The sequence below is a fragment of the Erinaceus europaeus genome, chromosome 7, assembly GCF_950295315.1.
Source record: "Erinaceus europaeus chromosome 7, mEriEur2.1, whole genome shotgun sequence".
Classification (NCBI taxonomy): domain Eukaryota; kingdom Metazoa; phylum Chordata; class Mammalia; order Eulipotyphla; family Erinaceidae; genus Erinaceus; species Erinaceus europaeus.
Window position 1 is genome coordinate 115,820,791 of NC_080168.1, and position 8,805 is coordinate 115,829,595.

At 56.9% G+C, this 8,805-nt stretch overlaps 1 protein-coding gene across 1 annotated transcript; it reads right to left on the reverse strand.

Moving 5' to 3' along the window:
• Window positions 1–2,303: 2,303 nt before the first annotated feature.
• WNT1 (Wnt family member 1) lies at window positions 2,304–5,293 on the reverse strand. Its single transcript, XM_007528517.2, has 4 exons — window positions 4,889–5,293; window positions 4,063–4,316; window positions 3,299–3,564; window positions 2,304–2,815 (listed from the first exon to the last, which is right to left on the reverse strand). Exons 1-4 carry the CDS (start codon window positions 4,987–4,989, stop codon window positions 2,327–2,329), a joined length of 1,110 nt encoding a protein of 369 aa, XP_007528579.1. The 5' UTR covers window positions 4,990–5,293; the 3' UTR covers window positions 2,304–2,326.
• Window positions 5,294–8,805: the final 3,512 nt, after the last annotated feature.

Below are 8,805 nucleotides of genomic sequence, written 5' to 3' on the forward strand. Positions count from 1 at the left end.
TAGGGGTCAGAGTTCACAGATCCAGGGAAAGGTGGGGGGCAGCAGAAGAGTCCCAGGGAGAGGGGGCATTCCCCAGTGACTGGAATCTGTTGTTGCCTCCCTCTCCCCCACCCCTCCCCTGGGGAGAAGTGCTAGGATTAGGGAAGGTGTCAGCATTTGTCTGACGTTAGGGTTAAGGCTAAGGTTAGCCCTGGTCTAGGGGCAGGGGAGGATTAGAGTTAGAGACAGGTGCAGTGCTGTGGGCAATTGTTTCCCTGTCTGTGCTGGGGAGGTGTCAGCGTTGGAGCAGGGTACTGTTGGCCACTACTTTAAGGTTGGTTTGTGGCCTACCCTTAAGGTTTCTTTTTGGCCATGTTGGGTTAGTCCTAGCCTGTGTCTGGCTTCTACCTCTCCTCATCCTTTCTTTTCCTCTACCATCATCTCTGAGCTTCTGGCACCAGGACTAGAGTCCTTCCTGAGTCCAAGGTGGGGAGTTAGGATCCTAATAAGGTATTTCCTGGCTTTGAGAGGCAGAGGGGAGCATCTCCCCACACACACACCAGGCAAGCTTTGGGGAGCAGTAGCTGTTGGGGGAGGGCAGCAGCACCCCGACTGCTTCTTCTCATTTTCTCTCTTTCGGCTGTTTTTTTCAGAACATGGTTATGGCTATCATTCAGTTGTAGCTATTTTTACAACTCTTCCCCAGAGGAGAGGCAGGTCAGAGTTTGTCGAGTCCCCATTCAGCAATGGAGGTAACAGGTGGCTTTGCACTCCTCTGGAATCCCACAGCCAGTGGGTGCTGCCTTTCCTGTACTGGCTTTCTTCTGGAGATCTGCACCCCCAGGGGCCCCACTAAGGTCACCCAGGGGTCAGAATCCTAGGGTACTCTTGCAAGACCAAGAACCAGCCGCTCAACATTTTTAGCAGAGCACTGCTCAGCTGTGGCTTCTGCCATTGCTGGGGATTGAACATGGGCCCTTTGGTGGCTCAGCCCTGAAATACTTTTTGCATAACCCCTGTGCTATCTCCCCATCCCCAATTGTCTTTTTTTTTTGTTGTTAATTTTTATTATCTTTATTTATTGGATAGAGAAAGCCAGAAATCAAGAGAGACAGGGGCTATAGAGAGGGAGAGAGACAGGTAGACACCTGAAGCCCAACTTCACCACTTGCAAAACTTTCCCCCTGCAGGTGGGGACTGGGTGCTCAAACCCAGGTCCTTGCACACTGTAATGTGTGCACTTAACCACTTGCGCCACCATCTAGTCCCTTTTTCTTTTTTTAAGGGTTTATTTATGACCAAGAGGAGAGAAGAGTTAGAGAACCAGGACATCGCTTTGGCACGTGTGATGCTGGAGATCAAGCTCAGGACCTTATGCTTGAGAATCCAGTGCTTTATTCCCTGTGCCACGCCACATCTAAGGCCTATAACATACACTTTTTGTTGAAGAGAGGCAAACAACAAGGTGTTCTGGATTCAAAAGAAAAGCCACTGTGTCATTGATAAAAATAGAGACTTTATTTTGCAGAAGAAGATACTACAGTGGTGGGGGCGAGGAGCCACTAATAGCTACAGGAAATACTGATTCCAGTAGGCTAGGCATCTTTGGGAAGCTGAGGAGAGGAGCCAGGTCAGAAAAGGGGTGGGAGGAAGGGCATAGCACGCAGAGAGGAAAGAAGAGGGGTGGGTTGGACTGTAAGTGGTCTCTGCAAACCAGGCTGGAACCCAGCACAATAAATAATTGTATTTACAACAACCAAAACGCGTGGCTCGCTTGTCCACGTTTCAGTGCAAATTATTTACACACTGCTGAGGAGGCAGGGCAGGAAGGGGTAGGAGGTGGCGGAGGGAGGCACCTCACAGCTGTTCAGTGGCCCCAGGAGAGGCTGGGGGCATGCTGGGGGTAGGGGACTTCTGCTGGGTCCCCCAACCTCATTCCACATCACCACAGCTGCCCTCCCAACCCCAAGGCCCAACCCCCCTACATTTAGTTGTAGGGGAGAACGACCCAGTACCCAGGTGTCCGGCCCGGCTCTGTGCCCTGGGCCAAGTGGGGAGGGGCTCGTGGAGTGAGGGGGGCCAGAAGGAAAAGTGTGTGCTAGCGGGGAAGGAGAGAGGCAGAGGCGGGGAGCTGACCCCATGGGGAAGGGGGCGTTGCCTCCCGCCCCCAGACCTTAACAGGTGGCGGTGGAGCTGGGGTCCCCTGCAGGGAAGAAAGGAGGTAGGTGGGGCGAGGCCAACGAGAGTGTCAGGGGGTCGGAGCCGCCCGCTAGTGGTTCCAGGAGCCCCAGGGTAGCGGGAGGTGGGAGGCGCGGAGGGAGGCGCTGGGGGCGCTCGTGGGCCCCCCTCACAGGCACTCGTGCAGCACGCGCGTGTGCGTGCAGTTGCGGCAGCTGACGTGGCAGCACCAGTGGAAGGTGCAGTTGCAGCGCTCGGTGACGCGCTGGGTGCGCGTGCGGTGTCCGCGGCCGCAGCACAGCAGCTCGCAGCCGTCGAGCGCGGGCGACGAACTGTTGCAGGCGCGCCCCGTCGTGCCCGCCGTGCCCAGCCGGCCGCTGGACGTGCAGAAGTTGGGCGACTTCTCGAAGTAGACGAGGTCGTGCGGCGAGGGCGGCTTGTGCGCGGGGTCCTCGGGCTCCAGGCGCAGTAGCTCGGCCCGCGAGGCGCGGTTGCTTCCGCGGTTGCCGTACAGGACGCGGGAGGCGCCGTCGAAGCGGTCGCGCAGCACGTCGCCCACGGCGCGCAGGGTGGGCAGCCGCATCCAGCAGGTGCGCACGGTGCACGAGCCCGACATGCCGTGGCACTTGCACTCCTGCCGCATCTCGGAGAACACCGTCTGGGGCGGGGAGGCGAAAGCAGAGGCCATTCGGGAGCTGGCAGAGACACCGCCCTCCCGGAGGCCGCCCCCTCCCGGACGCCGCCGGGATCTCAGCAGAGACCCAGAATAAGGGGGTACCCACGGGGAACGGAATGCCCCGCGGAGATTTGGACGCCAGGCCCAACTCCACTGCACACCAGAGTCTCAGTCTCAGCACCCCCCCCCTTTTATTCTTTTTACTTTGCTCATCCGAGGTGCTGAAACAATGCATCCTACGAGTTGATGGCCTTCCACCCTTAGAGTCATCCTCCCTGAGACCCGAGCATCCCTTCGCATCTAAGCCCCCACAACAACCCCATGTTCTGATTTCCTGCTCCCTCGGGGCGCCTTCACAGGGGTTAACGCGGGCTGTGACTCCCCAGTCCAGGCTTGCCCCTGTGGGGGTGGGCAAGCTCCCGACCTCCCCCCACTGGCGGGTGAGGAGCCTGCAACTAGGCTCACCGTGCGGCCCGCCTCGTTGTTGTGAAGGTCCATGAGGAATCGCAGATCACGCCCCTTCTCCCCGGAGTCCACGAACTCCCTGCCAAAGAGGCGGCCAAAGTCTATGTTGTCGCTGCAGCCCCCCCAGTGCCAGTCGGGGCCCCCGGGGCCACGCCGCCGGTAGTCGCAGGTGCAGGATTCGATGGAGCCCTCGGAGCAGGAGCGCGCCACCGAGTGCGTGACCCCGGCGGAGGTGATGGCGAAGATGAAAGCTGTTTCTCGACAACCTGAGGAGGGCAAGTTGGGGTGGGTGGTGGTCGGCGAGGAGAACGAGGTGCAGCCAGCACTCTCCAGCGGACAACCTGAGGTCCTTGAGTTCCACGCACCATGGCATTTGGAGAGCCCGGCTCTAACCGAGGTGGAATAGGGGCTCACGGAGAAAGCACGTGGGTGATCTATGCTTGTAATCATGTCTTACTGAGACTTGGGGAGCATGTTGGCCTTTCAGTGCAAGAGGGGCAGCCCGGAGGAAAAGCCCGAAAAGAGGGGAGCAGAAGACTGTGCAGGCTGTCCAGGCCGAGGCCAAATGCACGGTCTCGGATTGCAGCTTCCCAGGCGGGCGCCAAGGACAGGGACTGCAGAGCAGGGGGGGCTGCGGAAGCCTGCGGAGGAAGTTTGGCCCAGAGTAGCTCTGAGCCGACACTTCCCTGCACTCCCCCGCCCCTGCCCCTGGGGTGACCCCACAGTCCCCTGGGCCCGGAAGCGTCGCCTTCCCGGGTACCCACCTCGGTTGACGATCTTGCCGAAGAGGTGGGGCCCAGAAGCCGTGGGGCAATTCCAGCGGCGGTTCCGGAACTGCCACTTGCACTCGCGCACGGCGCTCTGCAGTCCTCCGCTCACGCTGTGCAGGATGCCCGGGTTCTGGCGGATCAGCCGCCGCTGCTTACGGCTCAGCAGCTGCAGACTAGGCTCCAGCACCAGCTGCAGGCTCTTGGAGTCGGTCAGCAGGTTTGTGGAGGAGGCGACGTTCACGATACCCCTGGTGAGACGGGGACAGGAGCTCAGGCTCTGGAAGGGGACCTGTACCCTAACCAAAAAGCCGGTGCCCACCCTGCCCTCTTCCTACGAGCCCAGGCCAGGTATCGCCCACTGCTTCCGAGCTCACCAGCTTAGCAGCGCCCCGACAGTCGCCTGACAGTAACTGTCGCGGAGGGCTCTGCAGTCTAGGGGGCCCTGGGGGCCTGCCTGGAGCTGTCCAGGGGAGGCGGAGGGCACCCCGAGAGCTTTCAGAGCCTGGCTGGAAGGGCTTCTGGTCTGTGGTCCAAGCCCAACCAAGGCATGAGGTCTTAGGAGTCCCAGCCTCCTCTCTGCGCACAAGCCTGGGCCTGGGCTCTCCGGGCTCCCCGAGGCAGGGAACCTGTAGTGTGGCTTCCCCTTGAGCCCGGCTCGGGGTTCAGAGAAGGGCAGTACTGGACGGGAGTGGGCTCCCCGCTTGGCACCCAGAGGTTCAGACTCCGAGAGAGAGACAGAGCTGGGGATGAGGAAGCCTGGATGGGGCTGGCCCCTGACCGCGCCCCCAAATTTGCGGCGACCCCTCACTGGCTCACTTACCACCATCGGCCGCTGCTGTTGGCAGCCAGGGCTGCGGGCAGGGCGGCCAGTGCCAGCAGCAGCGCGGCGGGAGCCCACGCGGGCAGCGCCCCGCGCCCCATGACCTGCCCGGGGCTGAGAAGGGGCGGCTGTGGCTCCTGCCCGCGACGGTGGGGCGCGTCTCCGCGGTGGCGGCGACCGCTGGCAGTCTGGCTCTACCAGCCCCGGGGGCGGGCGGCGGGCAGCATGGCTCTCGGTCCCCGCTGGTGGGCTGAGGCAGCCACGGCGGGCGGCACCGCTTCTTATAGCTGCGGCGGGGCTGCAGTGACGAGGGGAGGCTGCCCCGCCGGCCGCTGTGGCACTAGGGCGCACGGCTCAGGGGCGCAGACAATGGGCCACGAGCGGGGCCCTGGCTCCCGCCCGTCTGCGCCGAGAGCTGGCAGGCTGGCCGTCGGGGCTCACCCCCGCCCCCTGCCCGGTGACTCCCGCCCCCCAGGCTGCACTGGCCACCGACCCCTCCCCTTGGGGCACCCTCCCACGCGCGCCCGCCAGGCTCCGCTCGGCTTCTGAAGCCCGTCGGGGCCTAATGTCCGCTAGGGGGCGCGGCGACCATGCGCTGGGGGCGGATGAGCCAGGGAGTCCGCCGCTGGGCTTCTAGCCTCGGGTCTGTCCCCTCGACGCCACCTCGGACCTCGCGGGCGGCATTGCCTCTGCGCCAGCCCGAAGGTGGAACGGTGGCCCGAGAAATCTCCTGGGTGGGCTGGAGGATGTGCTGGCCCAACAGACCCTGGCTGTGGGGAGAAACCTAGGCAGCCAGCTGGAAAGAGTGCAGTGTGTCCGTTTTCACGTGTGACAAGGACTGTGAGCTGCCCTGGAGGGGGCTCGACTGTCAGATCACCCCACTTGCCTGCCTGAGGATCCTGCCGCCAGTCCCCATACTGCACCGTGGGGTGCTCTGGCGTGCCTCTCTCTCTCTCTTAAAAAACACACACACCATTTTTGTTATCTTTACTTATTTATTGGTAGAGACAGCCAGAAATCGAGAGGGAAGGGGGTTATAGAGAGGGAGAGAGATAGACACCACTCACAAAGCTTTCCCACTGCAGGTGGGGGCCAGGGGCTCCAACCTAGGATCCTTCTGCACTGTAACATGTTCGCTTAACCGCTTAACGAGGTGCACCACCACCTGGTGACCGGCCTCTCTCTCCCTCTCTCTGTCTCATGTTCTCTCTTGGGTAGTAAATAACATAAATCTTTTAAAAAGGAGGAAGGAAAGAAAACGTGCATGCGTGTGTTCTGGTCAGGGATGGCAGGAGCCTTTCTAAAGCCTCTTGGGATATAGCTCAGATCAGAGGAGCCCAAGGAGTCATCTTGTCACAGACGCCACCTGGAGCAGTGCCTCATCATCCTCTGCCGGGCCGGGGGTGGCAGCCGATGGTCAGGAGAGACCCAGAAGGTCGGCTGAGGGGTAGACAGTGTCTGGGACAGTGTGTGGAGGTGGATGGATGAGTGTGCATGGGGAGATTGAAAGTGCTTGTGTGTGTGTGTGTCATTCTTGCCCTGTGTGCCTTGTGTGACCCTATGGTGTGTCACCCTGTGGCATGTGCCAACCTGTGTATGTCATGGGGTGGGGGCGATGGTTACAACAGCCAAAGCAGCATGAGGATGAGGATGGATTAGGTCTGGAGTGGCTGAGCTCAACTGGAAGGGCAGAGGGAGGTGTCGGGTGAGTGTGTAAGAGGGGCGTGGGGGGCTCTGGGAAGAGAAAGGCTTGCCCCTCCTGTGTCATCTTCTGGTAGATTTTCCTGCTAGGTTTCTGTCTTCCTCCAGAACTCTGTCTCACTCCACTCTCATCATCCTGGGATGCCTACCGTCACTACAGTGCCTCGGCTGCACCCTATTCTCTTCCCTCCCAGACACTCTGACCCGGGTTTTTTACATTTAATTAATTAATTAATTGGGTCGAGACAGAGAAACTTAGAGGGAAAGGGGAGAGAGGGAGGGAGAGACACCTGCAGCACTGCTTCACTGCTTGTAAGACTTTCCCCCTGAGGTGGGAGCTGAGGGCTTGAACCTGGGCCCTTGTGCATGGTAACACACAGAGTGTGCCCTCACTCCAACTCATTTTTAAAGGATTTTAAAAATATTTATTTATTTCCCTTTTGTCGCCCTTGTTGTTTTTGTTGTTGTTGTTGTTATTGATGTCATCATTGTTGGATAAGACAGAGAGAATTGGAGACAGGAGGAGAGAAAGATACCTACAGATCTGCTTTACCGCCTATCAAGCGACTCCCTCCAACTCATTTTTAAGGCCACTTCGACTTCTGCTGAATAAGTAGTTGCTGTTCCCTATGTGGGGCATAGGGGGCACTGGCAGTCTGACACAGAAGGTTTCTTGAAGAGAAGAGCTCTTCCTTTCTATCTCCTCTCTCTTCCTGTGTTACAGAGGAAAACCAAGCCAGCCTAGACAGTTAATTGTCCAAGGCCCACTATCTATCTATCTGATAGAGCAGGGCTCAAACCCAGAAGATTTTAACTTAATGCTCATGTCCTTTTTAAATTTTTTTGATAGGACAGAGGTAAATGGAGAGGGGAGGGGAGATTGAGAGGGAGAGAGAAAGATAGACATCTGCATACCTGCTTCACTGCTCATGAAGTGTCCTTCTGCAGGTGAGGAGCGGGAGCTCAAACTGTATCCTTGTACATGGTGATAGATATATGCCCTTAACTGGGTGCACCACCACCCAGCTCCAATGCCCATGTTCTTCAGACCTTGCCAGATGCCAGTGAATATTTGGTCCCTTCTTAAAACTGACAGGTAATGATCTTTGAGACTTTCCTGCCTTCTTGGATTATCTGTCTGTCTTTCCTGTCTTTTCTGCCTTCTTGGATTATCTGCCTGTCTTCCTCTTTTTAATATTTTAGTTTAGGGAGTCGGGTGGTAGCACAGCGGGTTAAGCGCAGGTGGCACAAAGCGTAAGGACCTGCGTGAGGATCCTGGTTCGAGCCCCCGGCTCCCCACCTGCAGGGGAGTCGCTTCACAGGCGGTGAAGTAGGTCTGCAGGTGTCTGTGTTTCTCTCCCCCTCTCTGTCTTCCCCTCCTCTCTCCATTTCTCTCTGTCCTGTCCTACAATGATGACATCAATAACAACAACAACAATAAAACAACAAGGGCAACAAAATGGAGTAAATAAATAATAAATTAAAAATTAAAAACAAACCAAACAAATATTTTAGTTTAATGAGTGAGACAGACATAGAGAAAGCTACACACAAAAATAGAGAGACCAGAACACTGCTTAGCTCTGGATTGTGTTGATGCTGGGGATTGAACCTGGGATCTCAGAGCCCCAGGGATAAAAAATATGAAGCTTTTCTGACTAACATACCCATGCCAGATCAAAAAAGCCTAAATTCCAAGTCTCATAAATTATCAGATTTCTTCTTCAAGTTAGGGAAGTCACTGTTAAGGAGCAAATCCTTGATAAATTATGTATTTTCTTTTTTAAATTTTTAAAATTTATTTATTAATGAGAATGATAGGAGGAACAAGAGAAAGAACCAGACATCACTCTGGTACATGTGCTGCTGGAGATTGAACTCAAGACCTCATGCTTGAGAGTCCAGTGCTTTATTCCATGGCACCACCTCCCGGATCACAATTCTTTATTTTCTTTATTATTGTCACTGAGATGTCACTGGTGCTCAGTGCTTGCAAGACAGATCCACCCCCATTTTCTTCTTTCTTTTATTTTGATAGGAAAGTTATAAATTGAGAGGGGGATAGAGACAGAGAAAGAGAGAGACGCCTGCAGTTCTGGTTCACTGCACATGAAACTTGTCCACTCAGGTACCAACCAAGGCCTTGAACAGCTGTCCTTGTGTATGGCAATGTGTGTGCTTAACCTGGTGCGCCACTGCCTGACCCAAGTTCTTTC